A 15,196-nucleotide genomic window follows, 5' to 3' on the forward strand; every position below is an offset into this window, starting at 1 on the left:
TCTATTGCCATGATCCTTCTCTCTTAAGGAGTTATTCCAGTTGGTGTCTGTGTGTGTGTGTGTGTGTGTGTGTGTGTGTGTGTGTGTGTGTGACAGAGAGAGTATGGGGAGAGGAATAGTTAGTTCAAACTCTAAGTCCTGGATTATGTCTTATACCTTACCCACTTTTATTTAGCATCTACGTGCAATTAGTGGAGGATGTGATTATTATATATATTATGAATATATATATATAATAATTATATGGGTTAATATTATATATATTATGAATAATTTGCACACAACTTTACATCCCAGCCTTTGATTGAATAGCACATTTTCCAGAAATCTGGAGGTTATTATGTTCCGGCAGGGGATGATCATTCTAATTTATTTATTTATTAAATTTATATGCCACCCATCTTAATGATAAAGCTACTCTGAGTGATTTACAAAATGTTAAAAAGATGAATATAAAAAAAATAATTGAGAAGACTTAAATAAGATTTTAGGGATCTTAATCCCAGCAAGTTGGAACAGTTTGGAGTTAAGAAGACAACTGAGTGCAGGGCTATACTATCTAGTTATCAATGGAATCAGACTTTCTTGTTTCATACTGTTATCCTTCTTGGCTCATGGATATTGCTTGAGGTACATGAGGCAATTATAACAAGGAGGGATTTTTGCAGAACTTCGTCTAGTGTGTCTTTGCAGCTTTCTTAGAATGGGAGACACTATTCAATATTCACAGTCACACACATCCTGATCTCTCATTTGGATTACTGACGTGTGCTGTACATGGGGCTGCTTTTAAAGATTACACAGAAGCTAGACTTGATCCAGAATGCAGCATTTTGGGGAATAATGAGTGTGTCATTTGTTAACATTACAAATGTTAAAAATGATAGCTTTTAGACAGTAAGTATATTTTAATTTTTACTATAGGTAAACTATGAACCAGCTTTTACTTTTTCTTCCGATGAAAATAAAAAATGCAGACTACTATGGGGATATACTGGAGCCTGGAAAGCAGCACTATGTTATCGGGTTTTTGATTGGTTTTGTCAAATTACAAGAGGTAATATGCCTTTTATTCTCAAGAAGTTTATTTAGAATAACAGAATTACAGAGATGGAAGAGATCTTGGAGGTCTCCTGTTCAAACTTCCTTCTCAAATAGGAGACCCTGCATTATTTCAGACAAATGGCTGTCCAATCTCTTCTTTCAAACCTCCAGTGATGGAGCTCCTGCAACTTCTGGAGGCAAGTTGTTGCACTGATTAATTGCTCTCACTGTCAGGAACTTTTTTCTTAGTACTAGGTTGGTTCTCTCCTTGGTTAGTTTCCATTCATTTCTTCTTGTCCTGCCTTCAGGTGCCCCTCTTCTTTGTGGCAGGCCCTCAAATATTTGAACATTGCTTATCATGTCATCCCTTAAAAATCTCCAGTGATGGGACACCTATAACAGCTGGAAACAAGGCATTCAACTGATAATTTGTTTTCACTGACAGGAAATTATTGCCAATTCATACTTAAGTGATTCTCCATTAGGATTTCTACATCCTTCTCATCTATTTTATATTTGTGCATTTGATCTTTACTAAGTGGAAAACAGGTTTCTCAAGAGACAGATAAGGTGGTCTGCTTTCATCTCTTTAAGAACTTGCCACAGTTTGTTGTGATATACACAATTAAAGACTTTAGCATAATCAATGCGGCAAAAATCAATGTTTTTTCTGGAACTTCTTTGCTTTCTCTATAATCCCACAAGTGTTTGCAATTTGATCTCTAGTTCCTCTGCCTCTTCAAAATCCAGATTGTACTTCTGATAGTTCTCAGTTCACAAATTGTTGAAACCTAGCTTGTCGGATTTTGATCATATGAAATAAGTGCAATTTAATAGCATTTATACAGATCTTCATGGTTCTTTCAAAAGTGGGGGGGGGTCACCTCAATCTTAGGGAAACTGAGATCCATATATCTATGGCTATTTGTATGTAATGTAAAAATACATTAACATGGTACACTTCACTTTTTGAAAATTACCTTCTTCAATAAGGAATAATGTAATATGATATGATTCTGCTTGATTATTTTTGTAATGAAAATACTTCTTTTTGTAGGTGCACCTTTACATCCAGAACCAAGCAATACATTTGGTACGTTGGGCAATTTAATGTCAAAAATATTGTAATATACGTGTTAATGCCGCTCTACATTTTATTTAGTTTGATTTGAATCAGGCTGCTTTGAGCAAAATCTGGTTATATGACATAAAGAAGCATTCCTAAAATGTGATGTGTGATGGTTGAATTTGTAAGCAAACCAATTTCTAAGAGCACTGAAGGAAGCCAGATGTTGGCACTGTATGGCTTTAAAACTACAGACATTGTGATTCCTTCCAAAAGGTAGATGTCATTGACTGATCTCTTCACGGTCAATAATTGAATAGGGGTTTTCCAAGCATATGTAGAAATATGACTATAACCAAAGAGGAGTTACTAAAAAATAATTGGAAATTTTTATAAAACTTTCCAAAATATACTAAGCTTTGATTGCATTTGATAGTGATTTGATTGAATCAAGTGATGCATAATACAACAACTCACTTTCTCCAGCTAGTTCTGAAAGCAAATTAAAATGGCCTCCTGGTTGTTTTACATTGCTTTGTCTTGCAGTCTAAACTTCACAATCTGGGTTGACTTTCTGTGTATTCTGGAACATTTGCATAGAAGCCACTTCCAGCTATTGGAAGCATTCAGTTGAAGTCTGTTTGCTAGCTATAATATGGATGTATCTTTTGGGTATGCAGGTTCATATTCAGAAGATCTTTGAAGGAAGAGCTTTGTACAGTACAGCATGGAAACTTCAAAATGACTGCTTTGTGGTTTTGTGGAATAGATGTAAAAGGACTGCTCAGATATATAAGTCATTTCTTCTATTTCTTCTTTTGCAGATTATAGTTATAAAACAATTGAAGATGGCTGGATTGAATTTGAAAACAATGAGTATTATTTCAGTAATACATCAATGCCTGCAGAAAAAGCCCGGAAGTTCTGCAAACAACATCATGGTGATCTTACTACCATTGAGAGTCATGAGGAAAAAATGTTTTTGTGGAAATATGTAAGAAATATATGCAATAATTACCTATGAAAATAAGTGGCTTCAAAAAAAATTATGTGTGTGAGTGTATATCTGTATGTATGTATAATGCATGTGTGTGTGAGAGTGTGTGTGTGTGTGTCAGGTTTCCCACTAAGATACCCATAGCAAACAGAACTCCAAGGTGGGTACATTTCTCAAATAATAGTTGTATTGGATATATCATATTGGCATAAGCTGGTGAAAACCGGCTCTTACTATTCCTATAGTTTTCACCGAATTAAAAATAAAAGTTTTTCCTCTGTCCCCAAACAATCAGTCACATGGGTCAATCAGGGTGCAATCCGGTTACTAGGTAACATTACTCCTCCTTTCTTCAGCCATCTGTGGGAACATCCTTGGCTCACAGGAGAAACTATTTTGTTTTAACTACAAAATCCCAGCTATTCCCTCTCCCCATTCCTCATCTCCATTGTGGCAACACTTGAACCTCATAATGGCCTTAGTCAGGCCAGCTTCAGAGTTGACAGTGTGTGTATATGATAGCCAGAACTTTTCAGAAACTGAAGAATTTCTTTTAAACTTTTGTATAAAATATGTATTATGGTGGGCATTAAATTAACAAAACTGGATGTTTAACGCAGTCAACTTAATTGGAAACCAATTATTTCAGGAATATAATAGATTAGATGTTACCTTTTTACTCAAATGAATTTTCTAGTACTACATTGTTAAAAAACAGAAATATTTCAAAATTGTTAATTATTTTGTGTTTAGTTGCTTCTATTCAACATGATTTGCAATAATATTTTTAATTATACATAGTGTTTGACAAATCTACCGGTACTAGGAAAGATTCTATCCTTTATTGGATTATTGGTTCTGATGCTCTAAACCAGGGGTGACAAACTCAATTTCATTGAGGGTCGCATCAGGGTTATATTTGACCTTGGGGCCCAGGGTGGGCATGGCCAGGGTGGATGTGACCAGCTTGATACCATTAGTGTTGGGGGCATCTGTGGCAACCCAAGTGGTTTACCAGCAAAAACGGGCTCCAGAGCTCCATTTTCAGCTGCAACAGCCTCCTGCTGCCCTCTACCAGTGAAAACTGAGCTCAGGCGGAGCCATGTGTGGCCCTCCCAAGCTGTTTTTGCGGCCAGAGGCACTGTGGGCCAGTCCTTTGCTATTTTTAAGGTGGCTCCATGGGCCAAATCTAAGCATCTAGCGGGCTGGATCTGGCCTCTGGCCTTTGAGTTTGACACCCCTCCTCTAAATGATAGCTGGATTAGATTTGTTGATATGCTATGTTATTACTTTATATTAAAGCAGAAAGTAACTATTTTTATTACCTGTTTTTCTTTTACATTTTAGGCTACCAACTTTGGCATTTATAAGGATTCCTATATTGGTTTAATTTTGAGTCTTGACAAAAAGTTTGGGTAGGTGAACAAAATATTTAAATGATAATGATGATATCCATTCAGTCATGTTCGACTTTGGCAATTCTATGGGCTGGGTCTCTCCATGTCTTTCAATCTTGCACTACTTTCAGTTGCTCTATACTTTGGCTGGTGTCAGTTTTGATGATGTCTAGCTGCTATGTTCTTTGGCAGCCTGGTTTCCTTTAACCATTAATTCTTCCAAACACTCTTGGTTCCTCTAGTGCAGTGATGGCTAACCTTTTTGTCCTTGCATGCAAAAAGTGTGTGCGCATGTGGGACAGCATGCACATGCATTCCCACACCCATAATGCAGTGCATGCATGACATGCCCATGTGACCTGGCCCCCCCTGTGTTTGCGCACATGACCCCCCATGCCCCCTGCTCCCAGACATGTGCACAGGAAACCCCCCCCCCGGTGCCTCCTGGATCAAGAGAGAGCTCCATGTGCTACCTGTGGCACATGTGCCATAGGTTCGCCATCATGGATTTAATAAATACACTGATCTACAAACTTTGGGAAATTATCAACCTCCAAGATAAAATGTGTTAATTTTACATATTTTGATTAGATGAATTAGAAAACAGGTAATAAAGGTGCTGGTTTGCTAAAGTTTTCAAGATAAAGATTTATACATAGACGAGTATATTTGACTACAAGGGAGGGACATGTCTAATAATCATAATGCCTTGTAACTTCTTGACAAAGTACGGTAGAACAATGAAAATGGTACCACATGGAAGTGTATAAATGTATCTTCACTTTGAGAACATCAAGGCAGTTGACTATGAAAAACGTGGAAAATTTGCTTAGGTCCCATTAAGCACTTGGTGCAAATATGTCACTGAAAATTCACTTCTTATACTCTCATTTAGATTATTTTCCTTGGAACTGGGGGGCAGTGAGTGATGAGCATGGGGAGAGATTCCACCAGGATACCAAGGAAAATGGAGAAAAGATACCAAGGGAAAATGAGTCCATGCTTGCTAATTACTGCTGGAATTTCTCCAGAGAAAGTTATGTTAATGAAAAGATAAATTTATAATGATTGGTCTGACACCCTTCTCATTACCATATCATATATTTTAGAAATTTATGGAGCATAACCCCACATCCCCCTCATAATTTTGATTAATTTTGTTGCAATTACTACTTGAAACTGTATCTTGGAACCTGGACCCAATTAATACTCAGGATTTGATTTTCCTTTATTAGAGACCCCATTCTGGTAAGGTTAAGCTTTCTGAGGTTTTTTCCTTATAGACTCCTGGCCAGTCATGTCTTTGATTATACACAATGTGCCTTCCTTCCCTTTTTGTTCACTTCCATCACCTGTGCCCTCCTTTCCAGGACCTTCCTATGCTCACATAAACATATTCACCTGCATTTTTCTTGAACCTTCCTATGCAAGCACATATGCGTGCACTGACTAGTGGTTTTCTTTTCTGGACTTTCTTGTGATAGCAGACAGACACAACAACCAGAGTCTTATTTTCCAATCTCACTCACTCAGATACATACACTTCACATCCTTTTTCCCTGCCTCTCTGCGACACATACTTGCATGCACCTTGAGCCCTGCTTTTGTGGCCTCCCTGTGCCCATACATATAGATGCACTGTCCTCTTTCCCCAGCCTTCCTGTACTTGCACACACCCTTGCATCCACTTTCTCTGGACTCTGTGAGCTCATGCTCCACTCAGCTGTGGCTTGCAGCCGGCCTCCTAAGGCCTTCTCAAGCCCCCTGTGGTATCCTACTGCCGCTTCTGCTTCCCACTTAATAAGTTGCCTGAATTGCAGGGGGGGGGGGTTCCTGCCAGTTCTAACCTCTTCCATAGAAAAGGTTCCACAAATCTACCGTGCTGTTTAGAACTGGTTCCAGCTCCCCCCCACCCACCCGTGTGCACATCATCAAGATGAAGAGCAAGAGGAGGAATTCTGGGAGTTGAAGTCCACAAGTCTTAAAGCTGTCAAAAAAAACAACCCCTGGGTTTTTTTTCTAAAGGGTTAGGCATGCAAGGGTCTTGTAACTTGACAGCTTTAAGACTTGCACACTTCAATGCCAGAGTTCCTGAGCCAACGTGACTGGAGGAGGAATTCTGGGAGTTGAAGTCCACAAGTCTTAAAACTGTCAAGTTTGAACACCCCTGGGTTTCTTTTTTTTTCCTTTTTTTTGAAAAGTTTTTTTTATTTTAATTGAACAAAAACACAAAAAAAGAATCATCCTTCATTACATCTTGTAGAAAGCGTGTCAATTGGTTACAGATAACTTTCGTGCATTTCTTCCACTGTCATTACTTATTGTTCATATTAGATTATACACTTTAAATCAAAAATCTTTGTATATCTTACCATCCATGTACCACAATTCCCATTTGACTACAGTTATTTGAATGTGCTTTTGCCTCAAATCCTTCATAAAGACACAACCACATAATGGCATTCATTAGCTATTTGAAAAAATCCTCCAATAACATTACCCCTTTATGACATCTTTTAAGTAAAAGTCAATTAATAAAAGTTTCTAAACCTTTCCCCCCCCCCCTTAGAATTTATATCCAAGTTACTTTTGCCAATACCATAGCATGTATATATTATTAAACAATGTCAATTGACATTTTCTTGTTGTTATTATAATTGGCTAAAAATCATTTACTATTTATGTCCCATCTTCTCTCATCAGACCCCCCCCTAAAAAAAAACCCTTACACTTTTATGACCAGATCTAAATAAAAATTTGTTAATAAAATTTATAGGTCTTTTTCCCAAGTTGCAATTTGCAATTTATATCCAAATTTCATTTACTAGTTTGCCAGTACATGTATATATATCATTAAGCTGTATCCATTATCATTTCATTATTGTTATTATAATTAATTATTTGTTAACAAATAAACATTTAATTACAATCTAAAACAATCTAAGAGATACTAAATTCCTACTTATTGATCACCAAAATCAACTATTTTTTTATTAGCAACTTTCATTGTCAACCTGTATCTTTCTAATAACAAAACAATCTTATCTCTCTTGTCAATTGTGGTGTCAGTCTTATTTTTATCTCCTTTATAAGGTTTTATGGACTTCTCTCCGCACTTCGTTGCTTGAAGGATCTCTCAGGTAATCTCGTTGCCTTCCAGCTGCTACTAAAATTAGCTTGTCTTTGGTTATCAATCTTGCTTCTGAAAAAATTCTCTTCTTAAGTCCATCATCATTACCATTTTTTTTTCTTCTGTATCTTGGAATCTGGGGTAGAGCTCCAATTCATCGAATTCTCTTTTCCATATTCCCTTCTTTCCACTTCATCCACACTTGCTCCATTAAGAAATTCATCTATTATCTTGTCTTTATCTTCTATATCTTCATTCTTCCCTTTAATTTTTGGGGCTCCAACCCCTTCATCTTTTGCTGTGAGGAAGACTAGTCTTTCCAACTTCTCAATTCTCCCATATCCTTCCAATAGATTTTGAATTCCAGCCAAGATATTTTGAAATTTTAAGGTTTCCTCATCTGAATATTGATCCATGTTTCCAAAAAAGAAGAAAGAAAGAAAGAAAAAAAAACTAATAGCCACCGTCATTTTAGCCTTTCAGGCCTCTTTTATTTTTTTTATCTTAGGTTGACTTGAACACAAGTTCTTTTATGCTCTTCAAAGGAGAAGGGTTCTGTTTTTTCAACCCTTTCTTTCCCCTGCCAAAATAGTTCTCAAAAACAATTTATGCCCTTGGCTCTTTATCAGTTTCTGTAAACAAGTTGCAAACCCTTCAGCTACAAAGTCAGTGTAATCAAAGAAGGAAAGAGAAGAGATTCGTTGTTTCAAAAACTCCAGCCTCTGACCTCCGAGTGGCAGTGTTTCTACTTTTGACTTTCTAATATTTATCTCTGTCTTATAGGAAACAAAGTTCTTTAGATTTCTTTTAATGAAATCTAATAAAAAGTAATAGGAAGAATTGTTAAAATAAAAGGGAAGGTTTTAATCCAGAAGTCAAAAAATAAAGCAACAAAAAGCAGAAGAAAAAAAATAAATCAGTTCACTTTAAGAGGAGAAATGAGAAATGTTGTGAGCACTTCAATCCACAACGTATAGTTACAAAGAAAAAAAAAAGCTTTCCAAAGCAATCCAATATGAGTTAGTTTCGCTGCTCAATTCTTAAGGATCTAATTTGGCTTTAAAGAAAAATTTCTTTGGGCAATCTTTTGCAAAATAGAAAAAATACCTCACCAGATGGACTCACTTTCTCTTTTCACTTCCTTTCTTCTGGAGCCATCCCAATTTCATCAGCTAGGGGGCTGCCTGTTTACTGCTGTCTTGAAGCGCTTCCCTTGGGTCGATCAGGGACTTTGCGATGTCCCTGAGACCAGCAAGGCTTCATCTTCCTGATCACCATCTCTACGGGCCGGTTTAGGTCTCAATGGACCGTCCAGCGGCAAAAGTATCAATGGCAGTCTCGGAGTATCGAGACCGCAGGTTGTGAAATTGCGACATTGGATCCTCTTCCATTTTTTTTCTAAAGGGTTAAGAGTGCAAGGGTCTTTTAACTTGACAGTTTTAAGACTTGCATACTTCAATGCCAGAGTTTCTGACCCAACATTTTGATTGCTAAGCAAGAATGTTGTTAAGTGAGTTTCACTACATTTTACAAGTTGGCCATGTCCACCCAGTAACATGGCTGGCAAGCCACTCCCACCCGGTCACATGACTGGCAAGTCACTCCCACAAAGCAGGCCACACCCACAGAAGAAGTTCTAAAAAATGTGAAACCCACCACTGCTGAATTTGGATGACAATCACAATTGGAACTGCCTGAATTGCCATTGCTAAGCAATGAAATCACATGGCATCACACTTTGCAGCCACAGTTTTTAAAGACAGCAATCCCAGTTTAAATTTTCACCATAATTTAAGGACTATCTGTAATTTCTCGATATTTGTTAGCATGCCATACCATTTTGATTACAGTCTTTCAGTTACTATTGTTTTACATTGTCAATATTGGTGGGAACAGGTCCTAGCCTTGAAACAGCCCTTCTTGAGCTTCCAACAGTTGTTTTGAGCTCAGAGTATCATAGGTGACTGTGAAATATTTTTCTTCAGATGGATGGATGGAACTCCAGTGACATATGAAGCCTGGGCCCCCGGTGAACCCAACTTTGCCAATGAAGATGAACATTGTGTAGTTATGTATTATGATTCAGGCAAGTAAAATAAACTTCAGGTTTTCAGTAGTTCTTTGTATGTGTATGATTAGGATATGAACAAATGGTAAGTAAGTGAGGATTACGTCTATTCCAGGGGTGTCAAACTCATATCGTCACGGCATTGTCGCGTGATGTATTGGGACTCCCCCCCCTTCGCTAAACCAGAGGTGAGCGGAGCCAGTGCGTGACGCACCTGGCCCACAGGCCATGAGTTTGACAGCCCTGGTCTGTTCTTTCACATGTACTGTAGGATTCCAGTATGTACTATTGCACTTTGCACTATTATTATTTTGGTTGCAGCACATAGCTAACCTGTTCCTATTTATTTTAAGAATAATTTAAAATTCCACGTTGACAATATAATTTCTTTGATCAGGTGTATGGAATGATATAAACTGTGGTGATGAGAAAAGCTTCATCTGCGAGAGACACAATAGCTCTGTCCGTACAACTGCAGCGCCCACATTACCTGCAATTCCAAAAGGGTGCAGTGAGGGTTGGCTTTGGTTTAATGACAAGGTAACTGATACAGTTAATGTAAATATTTTGAGGTAGAATTACTGTTCAAACATCCTAAAGGCAGATATAAATACATTGAGATTGCTTTAGGTAGCCATGATATTTTTAGAGCTATCAATGAATGCAGGTAGTTCAGCAAGAGATATCTTCATGGGCTTTTTTTTTTTTTGCCAGAAATGGCCAAAAAAATCAGTTTTCAACAACCCAAAATGGAATAAATCATGGTCACATGACTGCAGAACACAGCAAATGTCTATAAGTGTGGGCTCATTGCCAAGTGCCCAAAATGTGATCACATGACTGTGGGAGCAAGGAATCATCAAAACTTTAAACCTCCCTTTTGGGGAGTGTCTCATAACTGAATGCTTGCTTATAGTCATATCTATAAGCAACACCATCTCTCTTCCTTGAATGTAAATCCAAGCCCAGCAAGATTTTGAAAGATTCGGGCATTTTCTTTTTTTCATTAGTCCCTCTCTCCTGGATGCTTTCCAGAAGTAGGATGGCAGTGACAAACTGACTATATAACAAACATCAATACAAAATTACTAAGAAGTCAATTATATCACAAAAAGCAGACAGTAAATTTGTATATAGTTAAATCATGAAAAGATTAGCTTTATTACAGCTTATATTTTTCCCAAAAGAAAGTGGTGAATTTGATTTTATTATTACTGTTTTACTACTGCTGAATTACATTCTAAATTCTGTTAAATATTCTGATTTCATTTAATGATTGATGATTCTATAATTGATTGTTTCTATTACTTTTTATTTATTTAAATTCTTTCTTGATTGATGGATTTTTGGAGGCATTCTTATCCTTCTAGTGCTTTCAAGTATTTGGCTTCGTAGAAGAGGAGAAGAAAAACTGGAGCGCTGCACGTGATCACTGCAGAAATCTAGGAGGAAACCTGGCTAGTATACCAAACAAAGCTGTTCAAGGTACAATCACTTCTCTAAATCATATGAATTACATAAGCTTAACATTTCTTTTAAAATCCAGACATCTCTTCTTAAATTACTTTTAGAAGAATTACTATGCCCAATTTTCTTTCCTCAGCTCCAGTTTATATAAGCTTTTGCTGTTATAAGATATGAAAATGTTGCCACAATTCTTAGGATCTGCTCCTTCTCTATGGTCCCATGCCCATTCTTGGTCCATTCCCAATTCAAAGGTTGCCATGCTGAAATGATAAAGGCAATAAGAATCCAAAATAATTTTATAATAATATAAAAAATGTGCATCGGCAGTAATATCTTTAACTTAACTTTAACTTTTAATAAATTTATATGCCGCCCAATCCCGTAGGACTCCGGGCGGCTTACAGAAATTAAAATAAGGAGTTAAAAATAGAAAAGAGAAACAATTTAAAAACAACGCACCATACACTCAATCTGGGTGGGGCTGGACCTCATTCATGAAGTCAACAGCCCCAGGCCTGTCGGAATAGCCAGGTTTTAGTGGCTTTTCGGAAGGCCGAGAGAGTCCAGATCTCTACAGATAGGTCGTTCCGCAGGGTCGGAGCAGCTACAGAGAAGGCCCTCTCCCGAGGGGCCGCCAGCTGGCATTGTCCGGTCGACGACACCTGGAGAAGGCCCAGCCTGTGACTTCTTATCGGCTGTTGGGAGGTATGTGGCAGGAGGCGGTCTCTCAGATATCCAGGTCCTAGGCAATATAGGGCTTTAAAGGTGATGACCAGCACCTTGAAGCATGTGCGGAGACCAATCGGAAGCCAGTGCAGCACACGGAGGATAGGTGTAACATGGGTGTATCTAGGTACACCCGATATTGCTCGCGCGGCTGCGTTCTGGACCAACTGTAGTCTCTGAACACTTTTCAGGGGCAGCCCCATGTAAAGCGCATTACAGTAATTGAGCCTAGAGGTGACGAGGGCATGAGTGACCATTCAAAGTGCCTCCCAGTCCAAGTAGGGCCGCAACTGGTGCACCAGGCAAACCTGGGCAAAAGCCCCCCTGGTCACACCCGACAGATGGTGTTCTAATGTCAGCTGTGAATCCAGGAGGACACCCAAGTTGCGGACCCTCTCTGAGGGGTGTAGGATTTCACCCCCCAGGCCAAGGGATGGGATAGCTGGACTATCCTTGGGAGGTAACATCAATAGCCACTCGGTCTTGTCTGGATTGAGTGCAAGCTTGTTCGCTCCCATCCAGACCCTGACAGCCTCCAGGCACTGGCACATCACTTCCACCACTTCACTGAGTTGGCACGGGGCGGACAGATACAATTGAGTATCGCCCGCATACTGATGTTATTTGATCCCGTGCCGGCATATGATCTCACCCAGGGGCTTCATATAGATGTTAAATAGGAGGGGGGACAGGACCGAGCCCTGCGGCACCCCATATTTAAGGGGCCTAGGGGTCGACCTCTGTCCTCCAACCAACACTGACTGCAACCTGTCCGAGAGGTAGGAGAACCACCGTAAAACGGTGCCTTCCACCTCCCGCAACCGCTGCAGAAGGATACCATGGTCAATGTTATTGAAGGCCACTGAGAGGTCAAGAAGCACCAGGATAGAGGAATGTCCTCTATCCCTGGCCCGCAGAGATCATCAATCAGCGCAACCAAAGCAGTTTTGGTGCAGTAACCAGGCCTGAAACCCAACTGTAAAGGGTCTAGTCTGCTTCATCCAAGGACCATCGGAGTTGAGACCGTGTGAGTTAAGTATCACTTAAAGCAGTTAGAAATGTGTAACTGGATTGTTTCAAAGCAGAGTTTGATAAAATATTCATTTTTAGAGCAGCACATATATTTATTTATTTATTGCGCTTAACGGTCAAATTGGTGAAAAACCAACCTTTTCCCATAGTTAGCTGGAGAGTATAAACAGAAATTTAGATAAAATATAGAGATTATATGATGAAGTGAGCTCAGGGTTCTGTATCAGTACATTTTTATAGCTAGCTTTATATTTCAATCTTGCACTAGGTAGGAAAAGCTGTTGATGTGCCGACCAGTATCTGGAAGCCTGTTGAGCCTGGGTGGGGCAAAACAGATTTCTGTTCAGTCCTAATATCACTAAGTAGTTAGGACTGTTGAGCTATTTGTCCCCACTTGATCAAACACATTTTTAAATAGGTTTCCAGTCAGCTCCCAAGTATGGTTGAAGTGCTTGGTGATGTATAAAGCCTATCATGGCATGTGGCTTGGCTATCTGTGGAATTGTCTGGATCCAATGGTTTCTGCTTGCCAAGTATTGTATTTTCTGGCATATAAGGCACCCCCTACTTTCAGGCACCCGCAAGCTGACTGAAGGCCTCCATGCTGCTGTGCTTCTGTAATTTGAGCTCAGCGCCTTCCTTATATAGACCGCCAGCCAGACCTTACTAAGCCATCCCAGTGCTCATCCATCCATGTGCCCAGGCGAGGAGCGCCGTGGTTATTGATTGAAAGGCTGGCGTCTGCTCTGGTGGCAGCGTGACTTTTTGCTTGGCAGCGTTGCTTTCTCTTTTCTTTTGGTTTTTTGGTATGGCCTTTCTATACTCAGCATATAAGACGATCCCCAATTTTTGAAATAATTTTTTGGGGTTAAAAGCCATCTTATATGCTGGAAAATATGGTACATTCAGTCTGGGTCCCTTCTATTAAATGTTGTCTCCTCTGGGAGGAATGTTTGCCCTCTGTATTGCAGCCCCCCTCCCCCTACCCAATCTGGAGCAGGAGCTTGCCAGACTGGAGCCCTTCAGACCTAGTTCTGATCCGAAACTTGGGGTTAATGAATTTGTGGGGCAGGTGTTGTGGTTTCATGTTATTGCTATTGTTTTGGGTGGATATGTCTGTGCTATTTCATGCACTGTGGATTGGTGCATTTGGCAAGCTACCTAGAGCCTGCTAGAGTGGGCAACCATAACATGACCAACATAGCTAAAATGCCATGTTTATTAAAAATTGGGCATCAGCAATTGCAATAAAGTTAGTAACTCTTGTAAAGATATCCAGTGGCCTGCCAACTAATCAGAATAAAAAAAATCATTTATCCCATAGTTTAGCTAATCATCATATGAACAACTTTTACTCCAAATACTGGCAACCAAGAGGGACAGGCATGGTTTTTGGCTACTAAAATATCAGGAACATGAGATGGAAGCTACAATCTGGATAATCAAATTATGGCAGCAGAATAAAATGTGCATCTTTTCTTCTGCTATCCTCCTTTTATTATGTTCTGTTCTGTGGTCTTGGTACCTTCTAGTATAATAAAAAGCAACGAATCCTCCTGCCAGAATATACCTGGCAGGCAGAAACAATTGGATATAGGAGATTCCTCAGATAGCCAAGCCCTATGCCATGAAAGGCTTTATAGATGATCACCTGGAATGTTCTTAAGATGGGAACATAGAAATGGCTGTCATAAAGATTGTATGTGAGCAGAGTTTGGTCTGGTATAGTGAGGTAGTTTTTACAATCTAATATAATCAAAGTAAACTTTTGAAAAGTTGGAACAACATGTAATTGGTCACGAGCCTGACAATAATTTATTGTAAAATATATCTATATTCCTCCCCCACTCCAGCTTTTCTCACAGTGCAATTAAAAAGTGCTACTGATAATATTTGGATTGGATTGACTGACAAGAATTGGAGGGGACTTTTCCTGTGGACTGATGGGAGTGGAGTCTATTTTACAAATTGGGCTAAAGGGTCACCTCGTTTATTCAATGTAAGTCTAATTTGTTGGGTTTTATTCTATTTCCCCACAAATCTGTAGTTAATCTCTTGATGATAAATTCCTGCAATGATACAAAATTTATATGGAAAAGAGTCCCTTTTTTGTGATATGGCTGCCCATATCAATTTATTGAATGAATGCATAAATGAATAAAATGGGTGATAGTTCAGATTTTTCGGTCTATTAAATAAGAAAAGTCTGCTGTACTTTCTCCTCATCAACAGAGGGTGATATAATACTGAAAAAAAATCAGTGTTTTAT

At 38.9% G+C, this 15,196-nt stretch overlaps 1 protein-coding gene across 1 annotated transcript in view; it reads left to right on the top strand.

The window, feature by feature from the left end:
- Positions 1-15,196, top strand: part of LOC148045789 (macrophage mannose receptor 1-like) — a 48,967-nt gene that overhangs the window by 19,800 nt on the left and 13,971 nt on the right. Inside the window, exons 15-22 of the mRNA XM_087712664.1 lie at positions 925-1,057; positions 2,102-2,137; positions 2,935-3,104; positions 4,455-4,522; positions 9,620-9,720; positions 10,100-10,242; positions 11,073-11,187; positions 14,781-14,926. Coding sequence (XP_087568790.1) covers positions 925-1,057; positions 2,102-2,137; positions 2,935-3,104; positions 4,455-4,522; positions 9,620-9,720; positions 10,100-10,242; positions 11,073-11,187; positions 14,781-14,926 — 912 coding nt within the window. The remainder of the gene's footprint in view (positions 1-924; positions 1,058-2,101; positions 2,138-2,934; positions 3,105-4,454; positions 4,523-9,619; positions 9,721-10,099; positions 10,243-11,072; positions 11,188-14,780; positions 14,927-15,196) is intronic.

This window comes from Thamnophis sirtalis, unplaced genomic scaffold, assembly GCF_051295495.1.
Source record: "Thamnophis sirtalis isolate CommonGarterSnake01/CBP01778 unplaced genomic scaffold, rThaSir2_p1.2 scaffold_4, whole genome shotgun sequence".
NCBI lineage: Eukaryota > Metazoa > Chordata > Lepidosauria > Squamata > Natricidae > Thamnophis > Thamnophis sirtalis.